At 40.3% G+C, this 24313-nt stretch overlaps 1 protein-coding gene across 1 annotated transcript; it reads right to left on the bottom strand.

Annotated features, from left to right (window-relative positions):
• Positions 1-239: 239 nt before the first annotated feature.
• tor1 (torsin family 1) lies at positions 240-21314 on the bottom strand. The gene is made up of 5 exons (XM_059993668.1): positions 20944-21314; positions 19630-19895; positions 14736-14911; positions 13247-13374; positions 240-3386 (listed from the first exon to the last, which is right to left on the bottom strand). Exons 1-5 carry the CDS (start codon positions 21131-21133, stop codon positions 3142-3144), a joined length of 1005 nt encoding a protein of 334 aa, XP_059849651.1. The 5' UTR covers positions 21134-21314; the 3' UTR covers positions 240-3141.
• Positions 21315-24313: the final 2999 nt, after the last annotated feature.

Here is a 24313-nt window from a genome sequence, read left to right as displayed (position 1 = left end):
GCAGATGGACGGAGTGTTTTGGTAATACACCTCATAAGAGAAAATAAAATATCATGGGATATGTAGAAAACACGTGCTTTAATTTCAATTGAAAATGAACAAATGCATTACAGCAAAATATCTGTCTTTGAAGTCCCATGGTATTTAGCTATTTATTGAAATGACTTCTAAAACACTGAAAATTAAATGAATAAAATACAGCTTTTTTTAATAGTAACAGTTATTATTTTAAAGCACTGAAAATACTGTTATCCTTCAAGATATTATCATCATCACTCTCCTCCTGACTGTCTTTATTTCAAAAATGGTAGGAGATGCAGGTCTACTTGTCCTGCTCCTTCTTCTTCAATTGTCCCCTGTGCCAAAACTCAACAACGACCCGCACAATGACAGAACAGTGAGAGTGTGCCAGTATGCGGAGCTCTGTGCTCGCAAATCCCCGCAGGCTATCTCCCTTAGCCGGAACGCTGGCTAATTGTGAGCTGGTTCGGATGTGCCAGGAAATGGGTCGCCACAAGGTCACAAAGTAAAGCGCAAATGTGGAGTAATACGCTGCACCTCAACAAAGGTCAATGTATATAGAGTGCGAAATCTATTGGGAAAACGCCAGAATTGCGGGGAAAAAACGTTAACAAGGTTTATTAATATAATTTCATCAAGTTCTGCGGGCCGGATTAAAAAGCTTAACGGGCCATAGTTTGCCCATGCCTGTACTAGACAGACAATGCAAAGAAATATGTGCAAGAAAGAAAACTGGTAACTTGTAATATGACTACATTCAATTTGTGCATTGAGATTCTCAAAGTGAGATTATTGATGTCAAGTGCAAAACCGAATGACACATCAACAGTGAATTGTTGAACAACTGTGTTCATTTAATTGCAACACTTAACAGTCGTAATGTGGTTTAAAATGTTAAATATTCAAGGATCACAAATTTGATTAAATGCTTGATCAGTTTTGAAATATAATTTGACAGGGTACAGGACATAAGCATTCATTTAAGTCTTTTATTTTGTGTGGGTGGGGAAGGGATACTGCTTTAACAAGTTGGTACAAATGTCTAGCAATTAGTGAAATGTTCATAATCTAGTTTTTTTTGCATTGAAGCAAAATATTGATCCTGATAAAGCAATTTAGCACAAGTATTAGTGACAGGATGGTAAACAACTCTTTACCACACAGTGGACATTGACATATTCAAAGTTTTTATTGAGGAAAGAAAATCTCATCTGACACTCAAGTAATGAATAAATCTTCAAATGATCTGCCAAATAACAAAAAAAATCATACCATAATGGCAAACCATTGATGGAAACTATCAAGTCTTTGAAATGTGGTCTGTTTACATTCACTAATCCTTCAGGACAAATTTTATACAATGGGCAGGAGACTACAGCAAAATAAACATTATGTGAGGATGTAGTCCAAATGCACTTGTGCATTTCAAGGAGAGCTCAAATGGCAGAGAGACCTCTAGGGTACTATTACAACAGTGAAAGAGATGCAAGACTACATGAAGTGCAAAAGTTCATGCATTTATGAAGGCAATTTGAGTACTTCGGATGAAGCAGAAACATGATCCCTGACAATGGTCTGGGTGCAACATTTCCCTCAATTTTCTTGCATTTGAACATGAACATGAAATTAATTAGAGATAAATTCTGAGATACATCTTAACTTGCATAGCAGCTTGCAAAGTTTAAGATGGGGTCTTTTCAGAGCTGAACATGCATCTGTTTTTACGTTCAGGCTGTGTCATTTTATTTGGATTTGCCACAAAAATATTTAGTTATCAAATATATTAGAAAGCTATAAAATGTTTTATGTATAAAAAGGCTGTTTTGTTTCAAAGGTTTTCCCTGATAATTAACATGCCTGATTTTAATAGGTTATTGCAAATAATAGAAATACATTCAGCAATTTTGTGTTTGAACCATATTTTTAAAAATTTAATTCCAGAGTTTATTGCATTCTTGTACTAAAGTACCTCAAATTTGACTCCTAAGTTTAAATTTATTATAAAACTCTGATCTTAGATCCTTTCTTCTCGATTTGAAATTTGAACCCACAGCCTTTTGACTCAACGGTGTGATAAACTATGACAAAGGAAAACATTAATGAAATACAAATACAACTTCCCATGGGTTGATGGAATGAAGCCCAATCTGTTGAATTAAAATTTATAAAGTGTCATAACTACACGGTCATTTTTGATACAATTTCCTTAGAATTGTAATTTACAAAAATGTTCAATTAAAAACAGTGGGGGGGGGGAGTGGAGAGAGACAGACATGTTGAAATTTAATTTCTTTAAAACAACACTTGCTTAAAGTGGAAACATTTGTTTTAAAAATTACACTTCTCCAGTTTTACTAGGTAACATCTCTCTTTATAATGAGCTAGTCACACAACAAGACATGACAATATGGTAACAAGATCATTCAGATATCTGTATTTTGTCTTGTGAAAGTAATTGCTAAAACAGGCACATGATTTGCTGATTTTGTGCATCACTAACTTGCCTTAGTTTAACAAGACGGAAATTTATACGATTTCTATGATTTAACCTGTAAAAATGTTGACACAAAAGCATAACTCAATGTGAACGCAAACCTGAAAAAAATGCCATTCAGTAATCAAAAGGTCCATTTGGCTCAAGTTTTCCATGTAGTTAACAATGTTTGCTATTGAGCAGAAACTCAGCACTTTGTGTATTAAAAAATATATAACCTGTTGAGCAATCCTTCAAGTGAAAAGATGGGAATTAAACTCAAACATTAATTTCATAGCAAGGTATTTACATTAAGGGTATTTGCTCAAGATTTTAAATATCAACAAAAAAAATATTTTTTCAAAAAATTTCTACAGTGCCCTAATCACCAATGCTTTCCCATTATTTTAACAATTACTTCACTATTATTCAGATGTAAACAAATGTTTTATATTTTTGATTAGTAAACAGCAGCTTAAAATTACCACATGAACAAAAGATGAAACATCGAAAGATACATATTCCCAGGCACACAGATCTTCAAATTCATCGAGTGCAGCAAACAATGCCCTTTTCAATTTTTCTTTAAAAAGTGTCGTGTCAAAAAAGCTAAATAGATTCAATTAAAAAAAACACACACACACGTTTTACAAGTAAAAGTCCACCTTAGAAGCCACAGTTTTGCAGCCTTTGTGTGAATAGAGCATTTCATCTTCTGGAAAGTACGTCATTTCATCAGCTACACTGGTTATGATCTCTTCATCCTCCTTGGAACCTCTGGACCTCAGTTCTTCCTTGACACACATCTTGACATGTTTATATTCCAGAGGAAGGAAGGGGATAAAGTAGTCAATCAAGTTTTTATCAATGAGACTGGTGTGCCAGAAACCACCTAACCAATTAAAACAAAAAAATAAGTTAGTCACCAGAATTTAATAAAGATCACAATAGGCAACATATCTCAATCGTATAGCCATCATTTTCAACTTTTGGCTCTTGGTTAACTAATATCTTGAAATTAGTAAGACATAATTGCAGCCACCAATTTAGGTATCAGTACATTAAGGATACAGAATCAAAAAGGGTAACAAATGCAGCACTTAAAAGTGTTATACCTCAATGCACAAAGTATAATAAATAAGGTGGATGATCTTGTTGCACTATTACATATTGTCAGGTATGATGATGTGGGCATCACTGAATCATGGATGGTTGTAGTTAGGAGCTGAATGTTCTAGGTTACACGCTGTGTTGGAGGGATAGGAAGGTCAGCAGAGGGGGTAGTGTGGCTCTGCTGGTAAAGAATGGCATTGAATCAGTAGAAAGATGTGACATAGGATTAGAAGATGTTGAATCCTTGTGGGTTGAGTTAAGAAACTGCAAGGATAAAAGGATCCTAATGGCAGCAATATACAGGCCTCCGAAAAGTAGCTGAAATGTGGACCACAGGTTACAACAGGAAATAGAAAAGGTGAAGTCAAAAGGGTAATGTTATGATAGTCATGGGAGATTTCAACATGCAGGTCAATTGGGAAAATCAGGTTGGAAAAGAATCTCAAGAGTGAGCTTGTTGAATGCATACAAGATGGCTTTTTAGAGCAGTTTGTTGTTGAGCATAGGAGGGGCTAACTATACTGGATTGGGTGTTATGTAATGATCTGGAGGTGATTAGGGAGCTTAAGGTAAAAGAACCTTTAGGAGGCAGTAATCACAATATGATTGAGTTCAACTTGAAATTTGATAGTGAGAAAGTAAAGCCTAATGTAGCAGTATTTCAGTGGAGTAAAGGAAATTACAGTGGTATGAGAAAGGAGTTGGCCAAAGTAAATTAGAAGGGATGATAGCAGAGCAGCAATGGCATGAGTTTCTAAAAAAACTTGAAGGTGGTTCAGGATAGATATACTCCCAAGAACAAAGAAATATTCAAATGGCAATATAATACAACCATGGCTGACAAGGGAAGTCAAAGTGAATGTAAAAGCAAAAGAGAGTGCATACAACAAAGCAAAAATTACTGGGAAGACAGAGGATTGGGAAGTTTTAAAACCCTACAGAGAGCAACTAAAAGAATCATTAGGTGGGAAAAGATGAAACATGAAAACAAGCTAGCAAACAATATCAAAGTGGTCACCTAATTACAGGAAGGATATTGATAAGGTTGAAAGAGTGCAGAGAAGGTTTACAAGGGTGTTGCTGGGATTTGAGAAACCGAGTTACAGAGAAAGGTTGAATAAGTTAGGACTTTATTCCCTGGAGCGTAGGAGAATGAGGGGAGATTTGATAGAGGTATATGAAAATAATGATGGATATAGTTAGAGTGAATGCAAGCAGGCTTTTTCCACTGAGGCTAGGGGAGAAAAGAAAACAGAGGACATGGGTTAAGGGTGAAGGGCGATAAGTTTAAAGGGAATGTTGGAGGGGGGCTTCTTCACACAGAGAGTGGTGGGAGTGTGGAATGAGCTGTCAGATGAAGTAGTAAGTGTGGGCTCACTTTTAACATTTAAGAAAAACTTGGACAGGTGCATGGATGAAAGGTGTATAGAGGAATAATGAGGATTGCTTTCTTGAACAGCATGCTACCAAACTGCCCCGTACAATGAGACAGGTAAAATCAGTGATCTTGTAGTTAGGGATCCTCTTGGAAAGAGTGATCACAGTCTGATTATGTTTCTCATACAATAGTTTGATCAAAAACCAGTGTATTATGCCTTAACAATGGAGACAACAATGGGATGAGGGGGATTTGCCTTGTTTAGACTAGGAACATAGGCTATATGGTGGGATGGTTGAGGAACAGTGAAAGACTTTCAAAGAGATTTTTCAGAGTGTTCAACAGAAGTATACTCCAATTAAAAGCATGGACAGTAAGGGTAGGGAGAGTCAGCCTTGGATAACTAAGGAAATAAAAGAAGGCATCAAACTAAAATCTCGTGCATATAAAGTCACTAAGTATAATGGGAATCTGGAAGACTGGGAACACTTTAAAAAGCAACAAAGAAGCACTAAGTGAGCAATAAAGAAAGGGAATATAGATATTGAAAATAAACTAGCACAAAATATAAAAATGGATAGTAAAAGATTTTATAATTGTATAAAGCAGAAAAGAGAGGCTGAAGTGAATGTAGGTCCCTTGGAGGACCAAAAGGGAGTATTGATATTGGGTAATGAGGAAATTGAGCCGGCTGGTGGTGTAGTGGCATCAGTACTGGACTTCAAGGCAGTTGGTACTGAGTTAAAACCCAGTCGGCTCCCAACCTGGGCAGCAGAAGTATCTGTGTGGGAGAGAGACCTGGCAATCTACTTCCGTACGTTGCCATGAAAACCCTATGGACTCTCTGGTCCACAAGGTCACAATGAATCCGACTCAACTTAACAACAGTAAATGAGGGAACGGCAGAGGCTTTCAAGGACTATTTTGTATTGGTCTTCACGTCTAACATTCCAAACAGAGATGTTATGTATGCCATGGGAGGTGAGGCCCTTGATACAAATAGCTATCATTAAAGAGGTAGTGCTGAGCAAAGTTGTGGCCCTGAAGATAGATAAGGCTGCGTCCCAGGTACTGAAAGAAATGGCAGACATTATAGTAGAGGCTTTGGTGATAATTCACCAAAATTCCCTGGACTCTCGGCAGGTCTGGGTGGGTTGGAAGATGGTGAATGTCACACCACTGTTCAAAAAAGGATGCAGGCAAAAGGCAGGTAACTATAGGCCAGTTAGTTTAACATCTGTAGTTGGGAAAATGGTTGAAGCTATCATTAAAGAAGAAAGAGCGAGGCACCAGGAAAGAAATTGATCCATCAGACAGATGCAGCAGGGATTCAGCAAAGGCAAGTTCTGTTTGACACACTTTCTGGAGTTCTTTGAAAATATATGATAGAGGGGAAAAGATGGACATTATTTACATGGATTTCCAGGTGTTCGATAATGTGCTGCATAAAAAACATACTTAACATGTGGTTCCATTGTTTAAAAAGGGTTCTAGAAGTAAGCCTAGCAATTATAGACCTGTCAGTTTGACATCAGTGGTGGGTAAATTAATGGAAAGTATTCTTAGAGATAGTATTAATAATTATCTGGATAGGCAGGATCTGATTAGGAGTAGCCAGCATGGATTTGTGCGTGGAAGGTCATGTTTGACAAACCTTACTGAATTTTTTGAAGAAGTTACGAGGAATGTTGATGAGGGTAAGGCAGTGGATGTAGTCTATATGGACTTCAGCAAAGCCTTTGACAAACTTCCACATGGAAGGTTAGTTAAGAGGGTTCAGTCGTTAGGTATTAATGCTGGAGTAATAAAATGGATTCAACAGTGGCTAGATGGGAGATGCCAGAGAGTAGTGGTGGATAATTGTTTATCGGGATGGAGGCCGGTGACTAGCAGGGTGCCTCAGGGATCTGTTTTGGGCCCAATGTTGTTTGTAATATATATAAATGATCTGGATGATGGGGTGGTAAATTGGATTAGTAAGTATGCCGATGATACTAAGGTAGGAGGTGTTGTGGATAATGAGGTGGGTTTTCAAAGCTTGCAGGGAGATTTATGCCGGTTAGAAGAATGGGCTGAATGTTGGCAGATGGAGTTTAATGCTGAGAAGTGTGAGGTTCTACATTTTGGCAGGAATAATCCAAATAGAACATACAGGGTAAATGGTAGGGCATTGAGGAATGCAGAGGAACAGAGAGATCTAGGAATAACAGTGCATAGTTCCCTGAAGGTGGAGTCTCATGTAGATAGGGTGGTGAAGAAGGCTTTTGGAACGCTGGCCTTTAGAAATCAAAGCATTGAGTACAGAAGTTGGGATGTAATGTTAAAATTGTACAAGGCATTGGTAAGGCCAAATTTAGAATATTGTGTGCAGTTCTGGTCACCGAATTATAGGAAAGATATCAATAAATTAGAGAGACTGCAGAGACGATTTACTAGGATGTTACCTGGGTTTCAGCACTTAAGTTACAGAGAAAGGTTGAACATGTTAGGTCTCTATTCATTGGAGCGTAGAAGGTTGAAGGGGGATTTGATCGAGGTATTTAAAATTTTGAGAGGGATAGATAGAGTTGACGTGAATAGGCTGTTTCCATTGAGAGTAGGGGAGATTCAAAGGAGAGGACATGATTTGAGAGTTAGGGGGCAGAAGTTTAAGGGAAACACGAGGGGGTATTTCTTTACTCAGAGAGTGATAGCTGTGTGGAATGAGCTTCCTGTAGAAGTAGTAGAGGCCAGTTCAGTTGTGTCATTTAAGGTAAAATTGGATAGGTATATGGACAGGAAAGGAGTGGAGGGTTATGGGCTGAGTGCGGGTAGGTGGGACTAGATGAGATTAAGAGTTTGGCACAGACTAGGAGGGCTGAGATGGCCTGTTTCCGTGCTGTGATTGTTATATGGTTATATAAGATAAGGACGCATAGAGTTGGGGATGATATATTAACATGGATGAAATTAACTAATAGAAAGCAGAGAGTTGGGATACATGGGTGTTACTCTGGTTGGCAATCAGTGGTGAGTGGTGTGCTGCAGGGGCCAGTGCTGGGCCCGCAACTGTTCACAATATACATTAACGATCTGGAATAGGGGATCGTGTGTAGTGTATCCAAGTGTGCGGATGATACTAAATTGAGTGGAAAAGCAAATTGTGCAGAAGATATGGAAAGTCTGCAGGAATATATAGATAGGTTAAGTGAGTGGGCAAGAGTCTGGTTGTAAATGCTGGTAAATGCGAGGTCGTACACATTGGAAGGGAAAATGGAAGAGCAGATTATTATTTAAATGGTAAAAAATTGCAGCAAGCTGCTGTGCAGAAGGACTTGGGAGTGCTTGTGCATGAATTACAAAAGGTTGGTTTGCAATTGTAGCAGGCTATAAAGATGGCAAATGAGATGTTGGCCTTCATTGCTAGAGGGACTGAATTTAAGAGCAGGGAGGTTGTGCTGTAATTGTACAGGGTACTGGTGAGCATGCACCTGGACTACTGTGTACAGTTCTGATCTCCTTAATTAAGGAAGGATATACTGGTTTTGGAGGCAGTGCAGAGGAGGTTCACTAGGTTGATTCCAGAGATGAAAGGGTTCAACTATGAGGACAGATCGGATTGCCTGCAACTGTACTTGCTGAAATTCAGAAGAATGAGAGGAAATCTTATAGAAACATATAAAATTATGAAAGGGATAGATAAGCTAGAGGCAGAAAAGTTGTTTCCACTGATAGGTGAGGCTAGAACTAGGGGACATAGCCTCAAGGTTCAGGGGAGTAGATTTAGGACTGTGATGAGGAGGAACCACTTTTCTCAGAGTGGTGAATCTGTGGAATTCTCTGCCTAATGAAGCAGTGGAGGCTACTTCAGTAAATATATTTAAGTCAAGGTTGGATAGGTTTTTGCATAGTAGGGGTATTATGGGGAAAAGGCAGGTAGGTGGAGATGAGTATATGGCCAGATCAGCCATGATCTCATTGAATGGTAGAGCTGGCTCGATGGGCCTACTTCTGCTCCTATTTCTTATGTTCTTCTGAGGCTGGAGAAATAACAACAGGGGGCCAAGGAGATGGCAGATGAACTGAGTATTTCACATCAGTCCTTACTGTGGAAGATGCTAGCAGTGTGAAAGATGTTGAAGGGTGTGAAGGAAGAGAAGTGAGTGCAGTTACTATTACAAGGGAGAAGGTGCTGGAATCGCTGAAAAACCTCAGGTCACCCAGACTAGATGAACTGCACCCAAAGGTTCTGAAAGAGGTAGTGGTAGAGATTGTGGAGGAATTAATAATCTTCCAATATCATTGGACTTAAGTCAGAGTACTGGAAAACTTAAAATGTCGCTCCACTCTAAGAAAAGAGGAAGGCAACAGAAAGGAAATCATAAGCCAGTTAGCGTAACCTCAGTAGTTGGGAAGATGTTGGAGTCAATTGTTGAAGATGAGGTTATGGAGTACTTGGTGACACAGGACAGAATCAGTATGGTTTCCTTCAGGGAAAATCTTGTCTGACAAACCTGCTGAGATTCTTTGAGGATTTTTTTCTGGTTGGCTGCCAGTGACTAGTGGTGCTCCACAGTGGTTAGTGTTGGGACTGCTTTTTTTTTGTGCTGTATATCAATGGTTTAGATGATGGAATAGATGGCTTTGTTGCCAAGTTTGCAGATGATACGAAGATTGATGGAAGGCAGGTAGTGTTGAGGAAACAGGTCAGCTGTATAAGGACTTAGACAGATTAGGAGAATGGGCAAGAGAGTGACAAATGCAATACAATGTTCGAAAATGCATGGTCATGTACTTTGGTAGTAAAAATATATGTGCAGTCTGATTTTTTAAAAGGGAGAAAATCTAAAAATCTGAGATGCAAAGGGACTTGGGACTCCTTGAGCAGAACAATCTAAAGGTTAACTTGTAAGTAGAGTCAGTGGTGAGGAAGACAAATGCAATGTTAGCATTCATTTCAAGAGGTGTAGAGTACAAGATCAGGGATGTGATGCCAAGGCTTTATAATGCACTGGTGAGGCCTCACCTCCAGTATTGTGAATAGTTTTGGGCCCCTCATCTAAGAAAAGATGTGCTGGCATTGCAGAGGATTCAGAGGTGGTTCATAAGGATGATTCTGGAAATAAAAGGATTATCATACGAGGAACATTTGATGGCTCTGGGTCTGTACTTGCTGGAATTTAGAAGGAAGAGGGGTGATCTCATTGAAACCTTTCGAACGTTGAAAGGCCTAGAGCAGATGTGGAAAGGATGCTTCCCATGGTGGGGGAGTCTAGGACATGAGGGCACAGCCTCAGGATAGAGGGGCGTCCATTTAAAACAGAGTTGCGTAAAGATTTCTTGAGCCAGAGAGTGGCGAATTAGTGGAATTTATTACCACAGGCAGCTGTGGAGTCCAGGTCATTGAGTGTATTTAAGGCAGAGCTTTCGGTTCTTGATTCAACATGGCATTAAAGGTTACAGGAAGAAGGCTGGGGAGTGGAGCTGAGGAGGAGAAAAAAAGGATTGGCCATGATTGAATGGCGGAGCACACTCTGCTTTTATGCCTTATAATCTAATGTTTGCATATTCTTAAAATCTTCTATTGCCCTAAACATCCCTACGTAATCTTGTCCAGATATTACGAACCTTCAGAATTTCCAAGGAATGCAACTCCAGTTTTGCACATTGCTGAGTTTAGTCAATTCATCATTAGAGACCTCAAGCTACCTTCAGCTACCAACACACTAAACTTTAGAGTTTTGTCCCTCAAATTCTCCACCTTTGAAATGCCGCTTTGACTAATCTTTTGGTCAGCTGTGCTTTACCTCTGTGACTGAGTTTAAGCTTTTTATTTGATGACACTATCCACAGAAGTGAAGCCTTTCCAATAGCATAGTGTTCACCCTTCAAGCCCTACATTAGCCTTCAAACAAATACTGCTAGAAATTCACAATAAACTGGCCTAGAAGAGAAAAATTTACTCAGCTAGTGAAGCAAATTTCGATGGAAAACATAAAACTGCAGAGTATTAAAGAAAAATAGAAATGCTGGAAGAACTCAGCCAGTCAAGCTGCATCTGTGTAAGCCAGACCAGTCAATGCTTCAGGTCATTGACCCTTAATACAGTCAGCAAATTTAAATCAACCTCAAACAGTCAATACTGGAAAGAACATGAATGCAAACAGCAGCCATGAGAGAATCAGATTTAGCTGCAGGTAGCTTTCAATCTGAACCACTCAGAACTCATATGAAGAATACCACAGATGAACACTAGTAATACTAGAATATATATGAAGAGTAAAAGAGAGATTATAATGGATATCGGACCACTGGAAAATGATGATGGAGTGGTAGTGATAGGGTATACAGAAATGGCAGAGGAACTTAAGTGCTTTGCATCAGTCTGACTCTGAAAGACACTAGCAGAATACTAGAAATGTGAGAATGTCGGGGCAGAATTGAGTGCTGTTGATATTACTAAGGAGAAGGTGGTTGGGAAGCAAAAAGCATGAAGGTGGATAAATCACTTGGGCCAATTGGCCTACACCCCAGGGTTTTGAAAGATATAGCTGAAGAGATTGTGGAGGCATCAGTAATGATCTTTCAATTATCACTAGATTCTGGAATGGTTCTAAAGAACTGGAAAATTGCACATGTCACTACTCTTACAGAACGGAAGGAGACAGAAAAAGGAAATTATGGTCCGGTTAGTCTGACTTCAGTGGTTGGAAAGAATGTGGACTCCATTATTAAAGGTAAGGTTTCAGGGTATTTGGAAACATATGATAAAAAAGACCAAAGTCAGCATGGTTTTCTAAAGGGAAGATCTTGCCTGACAAATCTGTTAAAATTCTTTGAGGAAATAACAGGCAGGATAGACAAAGGAGTCAATGAATGTTATTTATTTTGATTTTCAGAAGGCCTTTGACAAGGAGCTGCACATGCAGCTGCTTAACAAGATAAGAGCCCATGGTATTACAGGAAAGATACTATAACGGACAGAAGATAGGCTGACTGGCAGGAGGCAGAGTCCAAATAAAGGTGGCCTTTTCTGATTAGCTGCTGGTGATTAGTGGGGTCAGTGTTGAAACTGCTTCTTTTCATGCTGTATGTTAATGCTTTGGATTAATGAATAGATAGCTTTGTAGCTAAGTTTGCAGATGATATGAAGATAGGTAGTGGCAGGTGGTGTTGAGGAAACAAGGTGTCTGCAGAAGGACTTACAACAGATTGGGGGAATGGGCAAAGAAGTGGTAGCTGGAATCTAATATTGGTTACTGCATAGTCATGCACCTGTCAGAAGGAATAAAGGCTTGGACTATTTTCTAAATAGAGAAAAAAATTCAAAAATCAGAGATGCAGAGGGACTTGGGAGACCACTTGCAGGATTCCCTAATGGTTAACTTGCAGGTTGATTTGATGGTAAGGAAGGCAAATGTAATACTTGCATTCATTTCAAGAGGACTAGAATGCAAAAGCAAGGATATAATGTTGAGCTTTACATGGCATTGATCAGATTACATGTGAAATATTGAGAACAATTTTGGGCTCTTTATGGAAGAAAAGGTGTGTTGGAATTGGAGTGGGTCCACAGGGGGTTCACAAAAATTATCCCAGGAATGAAAGGGTTAACATACAAGGAGCATTTGATAGCTCTGGGCTTGTACTCGCTGGAGTTTAGTTTAGAAGAATTAGGGGGGGCAGGGCGATAACTCACTGCAACCTATTGAAAATTGAAAAGTCTGGATAAAGTGAATCTGGAGAGTCTAGGGAGTCTATAATGGGGAGTATAGGCCCAGAGGGCACAACCTCAGAATAGAGGGACATTCATTTAGAACAGATGTGAGGATTCTTTTCTCGCTAAAGGGTGATGAATCTCTGGAATTCATTGCCACAGTCAACTGTGTCAACAGTCATTGGATATATTTAAGGTAGAGGTTTATAGGTTCTTTATTAATCGGGGTGTCAAAAGTTACAGGGAGAAGGCTGGAGAATGGGGTTAAGAGGAGCAGACTCAATGGACTGAATGGCCTAATTCTGCTCCTATGACTTATGGTCCAATATTCAAGAAAGCAACAAAATGCGGTGATAGATGAGCAGAGACACAAAAATATTGAACAAGCCTTCATAATACTGACGAAGATATTAGTCATATAGATGTCTATTAACTGCGATTTTGGTCCGATAGTCTTCATTACACATTCCTCGTTTTAAACAAAAAAATGCAAACTAATCAAACTGCACAAAGATATAGCAACTCCAAGCTGAACCAGTACAGCTCATTTTGAACAGATACTTACTCTTTTTGTTATTGAAGACTCCAATAGACAATTTACTCTCAATATCCTTCACTTGAATGTCCTCCCTTTCCCTTCCTTTGCGCCAAAATTCCAGTGCAACCTTATTTATGCTTTCTCCACCTGCATTGCTGTTCACAACAGAAGAATTAAAACTAAACGACAGAAAATTGTGATTTGTAACAAAAGTCACAAATGGCATTGCTTTGGGCTTGCAAGTGTGTTATTTTTCAAACTAAACACCAACTACCCCACCTTTCCCAAGCATTTCTCAACTGTGAGACTCCTGATAATTTATCATGATATCTAGCAAGGCACTGAGACAGTGATACAACAGTTGGAAAGCTTCTTTCAAATCAAATGTTAAATCTGCCCTCTCCTCTCTCTTGGGCTGTCAGCTTCGAGTGGAGGATAGACCATAAGTGACCTCTGATCTCCATTGTTCTCTGAAGTCAATGGTATGGTTGGAGTTCATCAATGTTTCTGTATTCCATTGTAGTCACTGTGCAGGGGACTGACCTGCACAGCTTCACCAGAGCCCTGTTGGCTGGCCTTACCCATTTCCACCTCCCATGATGGAGACATAGAGCTAGTCTTTGAGAGGCAAATTTGCTTGCATTCTGGTTGGAAAATATTTGCCCCCCTAATCTCATCACATTCTCTTCAAATCCCTCCAGAGCCAAAAGTTATCTAATTATTGTTCTTGTGTTTGACACTGTGCTCAAATCAGCTGCTCTGCTTCAAATGTGCAATACAGTGGCACCAATAGAAAAGCCCTGCCTCACAGCTTCACAGTTCAACGCTGACCTTAGGTGCTGTCTTTCTGACTGCACAAGGTTCTCCCCCACTGCTGTTTTCTTTCCACATCCCCAAAAAAGGTTTGGTTTGGTTAGTTAATTGCCCCAAGTATATGGATGTGGTAGAATTTGGAGGCAGTTGATGGGAAGGAGGGGAAAATAGATTAATGATTAGTTGGGGTGGGGGTTAGGAAATGGGACTGCTCTGAACTGACACACACTCCATAAGCTGAAATAAACCCTTTCCATAAGGGAATCTTCCAACACCATTTCACTTACTGTGTAGCATTCTGATCTGTCATATATGGCAAGGTATTAAGTAAATGCCAGTTCTTTATTTTTTGATGTTCAAACACAGAAATGGTTCTTGATATGGCTGAGTACTTAATTTGCTTTGTTGCCTATTTCTCTGATGACTGAGCAGGCTTGTTAAATAAAAGCACACACAAAATGCTGTAAGAACTCTGCAGGTCAGGCAGCATTTATGGAGGAGAGTAAACAGTCCCTTCTTCAGGCCTGAAACATTGACTGTTCATTCTTTTGCATTGGTTTTGGCATTCTCCATTCAATCTCAATAGCATTTACAAATATGCAATACCTGCCTTGGTAAATAAATGTATCCATTGACATTTTAAATTTCAATTAAGTTGGTGACAGATTTTGTTCACGTGGCCCACAATAAATAAATATTTTACCTCAGAAAAATGAAAATGGCGTTCCGGTACACCACTCCATCAATGTTTTCGTAGTAGTCCAAATAAGGCTTAATAGCATCAATAAGGCCTGCTTGCATTTTGTCCATTTCATCAAAAATGAACATGGACCTGCCACACAAGCTAACATTACCATGGATCCATTTCTGTAGCTGCTCCTAAGGATAAACATTTATTTTGTATGAAATACACATTCACAGAAGTGACATCTCACAATTATCACTAGTCCCCAAACAGTTTCCCAGCACCAGCACTGTTACATATCACATTACTGAGATGATTGCATATTACCCCAAGTCAGAACTGTTTATTATTATTACAGGACATTACCCCATTGTAGCATAAACAAAATGACACTATAAATAAGAGCAGTTGGATGCTGACAACCGAGTAAAACTATAGTGTGACACTTGTTAAATACATGAAGCAAAGTGATTTTATGTTCAGTGAGGCAAAGAAATTTAAGTAGAGATGTTTACTCTGGTCCATCCTGCCTGTTACACTCCATTACAAAATTATCTACGTCATCCTGGTGTTGGCTCTTTCCTTGTTCTTTTTAATATTTTGACAAAATAGATATTTAATTGAATTCCCCTCATAAACATAATTTAATTTGCATCATGTCACCTGAGTAATGTCCAAAACTTTGGATAACAATATCTTAAATCAGCACCTTGCACATATAAGTACCTCAGTCAGATGGTTTACATGAATAGCCACCAATCTTTTGGATATTGCTCATTCCTACAAAGATCTCCACCATTGTTGGTGTCATTGCCAATGAGAGAGTAAAAAGCAATTTGTCTTAGCAGATCACATAGCTAATAATATAATAATTTTAAGGATGTCAAACAATATCAAGGAACATATGTTAGCACGCATTTAAGGCAGCTTAGCTGCACAAGAATTAAAATTCTAAGCAAAAGCAAAGGGGAAGTGAGGACAATTTTATTTTATAATTCCAAATAACTTAATGCAAAACTATAATAAGCACAGAAAATGTTGTTCGGGAGGTACGGTATACATAGAAAGAGAAACAGAGTTGATGTTTCATGTTTATAATCCTTCATCACATTTTCCTCTCTCCATTGGTGCTGGATGCATATTTCCAGCTGTTTTTATTTCAGGATTTTCAAGAGTTGCAATATTTCACTTCTGGATTAATGCAACACCATGACCAGACTCCTGAAAACCAGCCCACTCTGTTTCAAATGAGGCTGAAGTTCTTGTTCTCTTCCAATTCAAGAAAGTAGACTTTTTACAGTACTGCCAAATTAATATGGCTGTGACTTGGGCAGACAGAAGAATGAACAACATTTGGTAGGTCATATTTCTTCCCCAAACGACATGTGGACAAGTTTTAATAAATATTACTTTTGCCAGTGGTATTTTTAAAAATTGCTTCAAGATTCTTAAATATTAATTTTCTTAAAATGGATTTCCATTATGAAATTTGTGTTCTTGAATTACTAACTACTAAAGCAAGATCTAAACAATTGTATGTGTTCATCAATAATCTTCCAAACAAAAGAAATACAATGAAACTAAGATTTGAGAAGTGGTGAATCTGTGGAATTCTTTATCACAGGCAGCTGTGGAGGCCAAGAATTTATGTGTATTTAAAGCAGAAGTTGATAGATTCTTGATTGGATATGGGAAGAAGGCAGGAGATATAGGCTGAGGGGAAAATTGTATCAGCCATGATGAAATGGCGGAGCAGACTCAATGGGCCAAAAGGTCTAATTCTGCTCCTATATCTTATGGCCTTAAGATAAGGTTAATCGGCTAAATTTAATACAGCAGTCATTCCCAATTCTCTTTCTGTCAAGGTGCGTTTTGACAGATACAAGATCCAATAGCTTGCACTGTACCTACATTACTAGTGCAACAGGTTATTTCACATCATAACAATCAGCCATCTGTTTGATCATAAAACTTGTTATTCCATCTGATTAAGGAACTCCTCTTTCCTGTCTCAAAGGCACCTCCAATCGATACCAGTTTCTAAAGAAAGACTTTCAAACCTGTGGAGTTCAGTTACACATAAAGTGGAGAAACACCTTAAATGTCAAATAATATTTCAAGACTTAATCCCACCTGGTACTCAGTCATCAAAATTCAAAGTAAAATTATTATCAAAGCGTGTACATATGACAATATAGTACTTTTGAGATTTCTTGTGGGCATTCACAGTAGAACAAAGAAATACAATGAATCAATGAAAATCCATGTACAAAGACCGACAACCAATGCATAAAAAAGGACAAACTGTGTAAATATAAATAAATAAATAATATTGCGAACATGAGCTATGGAGTCTTTGGAAGTGAGTCCAGAGGTTGTGGAATTTCGTTGTGTTGGCAGGATTCTGAACAATGAGGTGGGGGGGGGGGGTATAAAAACTAACAGTCAACAATATTACACTTTGCTTTACCAAACACTGAATGCATAGGACAATTTTTTTTTTGAATAATTTCTTTTCTTTGGTATTCACTAAGGAGAAGGGTATTGAATTTTGTAAGATAAGGGAAACAAGTCGGGAAGTTATGGAAACTATGATGATTAAAGAGGAGGAAGTACTGGCACTTTTAAGGAACATAAAAGTCGATAAATCTCCAGATCCTGACAGGATATTCCCTAGGACCTTCAGGGAGGTTAGTGTAGAAATAGCAGGAGCTCTGATAGAAATATTTCAAATGTCATTAGAAACGGGGATGGTGCTGGAGGATTGGCGTATTGCCCATGTGGTTCCATTGTTTAAAAAGGGTCCTAAGAGTAAACCTAGCAATTATAGGCCTGTCAGTTTGACATCAGTGGTGAGTAAATTAATGGAAAGTATTCTTAGAGATGGTATATATAATTATCTGGATAGACAGGGTCTGATTAGGAACAGTCAACATGGATTTGTGTATGGAAGGTCATGTTTGACAAATCTTACTGAATTTTTTGAAGAGGTTATGAGGAAAGTTGACAAGGGTAAAGCAGTGGATGTTGTCTATATGGACTTCAGTAAGGCCTTTGACAAGGTTCCACACGTATGGTTAGTTAGGAAGGTTCAATCATTAGGTATTAATATTGAAGTAGTAAAATGGATTCAACAGTGGCTGGATGGGAGATGTCAGAGAGTAGTGGTGGATAACTGTTTGTCAGGTTGGAGGCCGGTGACTGGTGGTGTGCCTCAGGCATCTGTACTGGGTCCAATGTTGTTTGTCATATACATTACTGATCTGGATGACGGGGTGGTAAATTGGATTAGTAAGTATGCAAATGATACTAAGGTAGGTGGTGTTGTGGATAATGAAGTAGGTTTTCAAACTTTGCAGAGAGATTTAGGCCAATTAGAAGAGTGGGCTGAATGATGGCAGATGGAGTTTAATGCTGATAAGTGTGAGGTGCTATATTTTGATAGGAATAATCCAAATAGGACATACATGGTAAATGGTAGGGCATTGAAGAATGCGGTAGAACAGAGTGATCTAGGAATAATGATGCATAGTTCCCTGAAGGTAGAATCTCATGTGGATAGGGTGGTGAAGAAAGCTTTTAGTATGTTGGCCTTTATAAATCAGAGCACTGAGTATAGGAGTTGGGATGTAATGTTAAAATTGTCCAAGGCATTGGTAAGGCCGAATTTGGAGTATTGTGTACAGTTCTGGTCACCGAATTGTAGGAAAGATGTCACCAAAATAGAAAGAGTACAGAGAAGATTTAGAAGAATGTTACCTGGGTTTCAGCACCTAAGTTACAGGGAAAGATTGAACAAATTAGGTCTTTTCCTTTGGAGCGTAGAAGGTTGAGGGGGGACTTGATAGAGGTATTTAAAATTATGAGGGGGATAGATAGAGTTGATGTGGATAGGCTTTTTCCATTGAGAGTAGGGAAGATTCAAACAAAAGGACATGAGTTGAGAGTTAGGGGGCAAAAGTTTAAGGATAACACTAGGGGGAATTTCTTTACTCAGGGAGTGGTAGCTGTGTGGAATGAGCTTCCATTAGAAGTGGTAGAGGCAGGTTCGGTATTGTCATTTAAAGTAAAATTGGATAAGTATATGGACAGGAAAGGAATGGAGGGTTATGGGCTGAGTGCAGGTCAGTGGGACTAGGTGAGAGTAAGTGTTCGGCACAGACTAGAAGGGCCGAGATGGCCTGTTTCCATGCTGTAATTGTTATATGGTTATAGGACTGATCCTCTCTTGTATCCCAAAATTCAGATGTTGCTTTAACTACTTAAAACTTTTAGTATATGCTGTTACCTAAAGTCTTCAAGGACATTAAAACCATACGCTCGTAAGTGAGCATCCATTACTTTACATAAAAACTTTTTAAACACAGCATTCAATTCACACCAGGCATCCATCATTTCATTTATAATCCTTCTGAAGCTCTTATATAAAATACAGCATGCAACTCTATTACATTCAATGCTACCTTGTTCTGGTTTCAATTATTTTGCTGCTTCAACTGTGAGAAATTCCCTCTACTGGCACTTAGGACAGCTATGAAGGTCCTCCATCTCCGGCAGCGTTCGGGATTTCCTTCATCGTGTCAGGTGGAGACTCATCGCATTCAGATGTAGATGGATTCATCATTGCTGTTTCTGTTTTACCAGTCAGGGTTGTTAGCCCTGAGCTGAACCCCAGAACCTGGAGGACTGGTGGACCACTCTTAGTCTGTCCTGTACTCTTTGACCTGTTTGGCATGGGTGACCCTACCAAGATCCAAAGCAAAAGCCCTGACCCCAACCAACTTAGCTCTCCAGGTCATTGAGGCACGTAAGCCTCCAAACCAAGACAAGGTTGTGATCCTTTTGGAGGTGTGAGGAACACTGTCACAGCTAAAATGTCCCATCTAACAATTTAAAATGAAATTGATGTTACCTTATAGCTGCTGAGGTACTCAGGATGAGGGAAGTGCAAGGTGGAGACAAACTGATGAACAAAGTCACTCTTCAGTCCACTTTTGAAAATGTTTTCGGCTATTATTTTACTAATCAAGTTTTTGCCTGTCCCAGTCCAGCCATGTAGAGACAAAGTTAGAGGCTTTTTAGGGTTTGGATTTGATAAGAAACCACTGACAGTCTTCAGAATAACTTGCTTGGCAATATGTTGTCCAAACATTTTATTATCCAAGTCCATCTGCAACCCTGGTGATGTAAATAAAAGGATTGGATCATCACACAAATAAAAATATTGTTTAATAGGCAGCTTCATCACTGCTACACACATTTGCCAAACTAAATTAAAACAATTAGGTCTTTTAAAATAAAATTATATATCAAGTTTGTGGTGGCTGTAAAACACTGTCCCTCTGCCTTCTCACGGTCCTGTAAACATTTTACTTAATTGGAAATTTATCAAATAACCTTTCCAAAGTAAAAAAAACTGAATGAATAGCGATGAAGGGTCTCAATCAGAAATGGTGAGTATCCCTTTCCCTGCACTGATGCTATCTGACCGCCTGAGTTCCTCCACCAGGTCTGTTTTTGCTCTGGCATCTGCAGCCTCTTGCATCTACTTTTTCAAAGTTATTCTGAATCTGTTTTCATCACCCCTTCAAGCACAACAACCTACCTCATTGGTTTGGGGCCAAGTATGCAGACTTTAAAAAGATCAGTGGAGGGGCAAGTAGTGTTGAGGAAACAGGGAACCTGAAGAAGAACTTAGATTAGAAGAATGGGGAAAGAAACAGCATATGAATTATACTGTCATGAACTTTGATAGAAGTCTATACTATTTTCTAAAAGCCACTTTTGTGCATTATCAATTTTAGAATTACCAATAACTACAACCTCACACTGCCAGAATTTTGCAATATTTGGAGTCTATACTGTATTATTACAGAAATGATTTTATAATGAATACATTTCAAGGTTATTTAATAATGTGAAGTTCTTTGCGACCTCCACGTCACGAATTGCAATAAAGTTTTCGACCAAAAGTTCAAAGAAATCAATTTCTTCTCTCTATTATTTAGGGCCAAATTATTATTGGAAACAAATCTTTCTAAAGCTCGTTTATATTTTCCGTCCGCAAGTAGGTCGTGTTCATAGGATAGTGCCATTCATAACTAGGCTGGACGAGGAAGATGGGATGTCCGCGAGTTGTAAACCAGCTTGCGCGTGAGAGCAAAGACCCGACAGATGCATCACAATGTGGAGTTAAGTGTTGCGCTGAGACGTCAGGACGCTTTACCTGTTGAGTTGAATTCTATCCACTGGGCCTCACAACATTCCTGGAACATGCAGTAGAGGTTGTGGAAATTGCCAGTGAAGAGGCCGGTCAGAGCGGTGGCCACGCCGACTGCAATGCCCATACTAATGGGCTCCATGGCTGTTAATACGGGAGTGAACAAGAGTAAGAGGAGTATGGTCCGGGGCATCATCTTCAAGTATCAGCTCCTAGTGGTCCCGGACGGACGACCAGGAACCAGACACCTTCCCAACTCAGAAACCGCCCGGCGGAAAACCAACGTCGTCACATCCGCCCCTCTGACCCGCCCCGAGCCGCTGCGCGACATCTTTGTGAGGGGACCGGCCGGCCACAGTTAATGTGCCCAAGTGTGGACAACGTCCTGGAAGTATTCTCTAATCACCCCCACCTCCCCACACCTTTTCTGGACAGCTGCCGATATTCAGCACTACCAGCATTTGTGAAGAGAGGGATTAAACAGAACAAATGTGCATTTTTGCCACTTTCTTCTGTCACAGCGTTCAGGTTTACCAACGACGGATGTTGTGAAGTTTGTTGTTCTGTGGCAGCAATACAGTGCAAAACATTAAAATTGCTATAAATTATAATGAAAATAAATGGTGCAAAAGAGAATTACTGAGGTCGTGTTCATGGACCATTTAGTGGAGAGGAAGAAGCTGTTCCTAAAACATTGAGTGTGCATCTTCAGGCTCCTGATTCAGAAACATCTTCAACATCACCAAGTATGTTGTGAAATTTGTTGTTTTGCAGCAGAAATACATTGCAATACGTAGTGATAAAAGCTATAAATTACAATAAGAATATATAAAAATAAATAATACAAAAAGAGAGGGGAAAGTACTGGGTAAGAGCTCGTGGGTTCATTGTCCATCAGAAATCTGATGGTGGAGGGGAGGAAGCTGTTCCTGAAACATTGAGTGTCTGTCTTCAAGCTCCTGTACCTCCTCCTTGGTGGTAGCAATAAGAAAAGGGCATGTCCCGGATGATGGGGGATTTTTAATGATAGATGCTGCCTTTTTGAGTGATCTCATGTTGAAGGTGTCCTGGATCCTGCAGAGGCCAGTACCAAAATGCAACTTTGTGCAGCCTTTACCAATCCTGTGCAGTGGCTCTTCCATACCAAATGGTGATACAACCAATTAGAATGCCCTCCTTGGGACATCTGCAGAAGTATGTGAGTATCTTTGGTAATATACCAATTCTCCTCGAACTCCTAATGAACTATAGCTACTGTTGGGCCTTCGTTTGTAATATGTTGGGCCCAGGATAGATGCTCAGAAATGTTGACACCCAGGAATTTGAAACTGCTCAACCTTTCCACTTCTGATTTATTGATGTGGACTGATGTGTGTCCCCTCAACTTTCCCCTCCTGAAGTCCACAATCACCTCCTTGGTCTTACTGATGTTGATGTTGTTGTGACACCACTCACCCAGCTGATCTATCTCACTCCTGAACATCTCCTCATCAACATCTGAAGTTGTACCAACAATAGTTATGCCATCGATAAATTTATAGATGGCTTTTGAGCTGTGCCTAGTCACACAGTCGTGGGTGTAGCGAGAGTAGAGCAGTGAAATAAGCTCTTATCCTTAAGGTGCGCCAGTGTTGATTGCCTGTGAGGAAGAGCTGTTATTTCCAATCTGCACAGACTGTGGTCTCCCTGTGAGAAGTCAAGGGCCCATTTGCAGAGGGAAGTACAGAGGTCCAGGTTTTGGAGCTTTTTGATTTGAACTGAGGGTATGATTGGGTTGAATGCTGAGCTGGGTCAATAAACGGCAGCCTAAGTATTATTATTGTCCGGGAGATCCAAAGTGTAGTGGAGAGCCAGTGAGAATGCAACTGCTGTAGACCTATTGTGGCAATAGGCAAATTGCAGTGTGTCCTGGTCCTTGCTGAGGCAGGAGTTAATTATGGCCATGACCAACCTCTGAAAGCATTTAATCACATTAGTTGACGTGAGTGCCACTGGATGATAGTCACTGAGGCAGCTCACCCTGCTTCTTTCTGGGCACTGGTATGATTGTTCCCATTTTGAAGCAGGTAGATACCTGACTGCAGCACATGGAGTTTGGAGACATCCTTGAACACTCCCATACACTCTCCACTCACTGAGACCCAGTCCCACACTCACTGAGACCCAGTCCCACACTCTCTGCACACAGTGAGACCCGGTCCCACACACTCTGTACTCTCTGAGACCCAGTCACAGACTCTCTCCACTCACTGAGACCCAGTCCCACACTCACTGAGACCCAGTCCCACACTCACTGAGACCCAGTCCCATACACTCTCCACTCACTGAGACCCAGTCCCACACTCTCTGCACTCACTGAGACCCAGTCCCATACTCTCTCCACTCACTTAAACCCAGTCCCTCACTCTTCTCCAATCACTGAGACCCAGTCGCATACTCTCTTTTCTCACTGAGACCCAGAACCACACTCTCTGCACGCACTGAGACCCAGAACCACACTCTGCACACACTGAAACCCAGTCCCACACTCTCCACTCACTGAGACCCAGTCCCATACTCTCTCCACTCAGTGAGACGCAGTCCCCGATCTATGCACTCAACGAGACCCAGTCCCACACTCTCTGCACACACTGCGACCCAGTTCCAATTCTCTCCACGCGCTGAGACACAGTCCCACACTCTCTCTACTCACTGAGACCGAGTCGCACACGTTCCTCCACACGCTGACACAAAGTCCCACACTCTCCTCCACTCACTGAAACCCAGTCCCACACTCTCTGCACTCACTGAGACCCAGTCGCACTCTCTCCTCCACTCACTGAGACCCAGTCCCACACTCTCCTCTACTCACTGAGAAGCAGTCCCACCCTCTCTGCACTCACTGAGAACCAGTCCCAAACTCTCTATACTCACTGACACCCAGTACCACATTCTCCTCCACTCAGAGACCCAGAACCACATTCTCTGCACACACAGAGACCCAGTCCCACACTCTCCTCCACTCACTGAGACCCAGTCCCATACACTCTCCACTCACTGAGACCCAGTCCCATACTCTCTCCACTCATTGAGACCCAGTCCCACACTCTCTGCACTCACTGAGACCCAGTCCCACACTCTCCTCCACTCACTGAGACCCAGTCCCACACTCTCCTCCACTCACTGAGACCCAGTCCCACACTCGCTGCACTCACTGAGACCCAGTCCCACACTCGCTGCACTCACTGAGACCCAGTCCCACACTCTCTGCACTCACTGAGACCCAGTCCCACACTCTCCTCCACTCACTGAGACCCAGTCCCACACTCGCTGCACTCACTAAGACCCTGTCCCATACACTCTCCACTCATTGAGACCCAGTCCCACACTCTCCTCC

The sequence above is a fragment of the Hypanus sabinus genome, chromosome 18 (genome assembly GCF_030144855.1).
Source record: "Hypanus sabinus isolate sHypSab1 chromosome 18, sHypSab1.hap1, whole genome shotgun sequence".
NCBI classification, from domain to species: Eukaryota; Metazoa; Chordata; class Chondrichthyes; order Myliobatiformes; family Dasyatidae; genus Hypanus; species Hypanus sabinus.
Note: the sequence above shows the minus strand (reverse complement) of the source record. Positions and strands in the feature narration are given on the sequence as shown.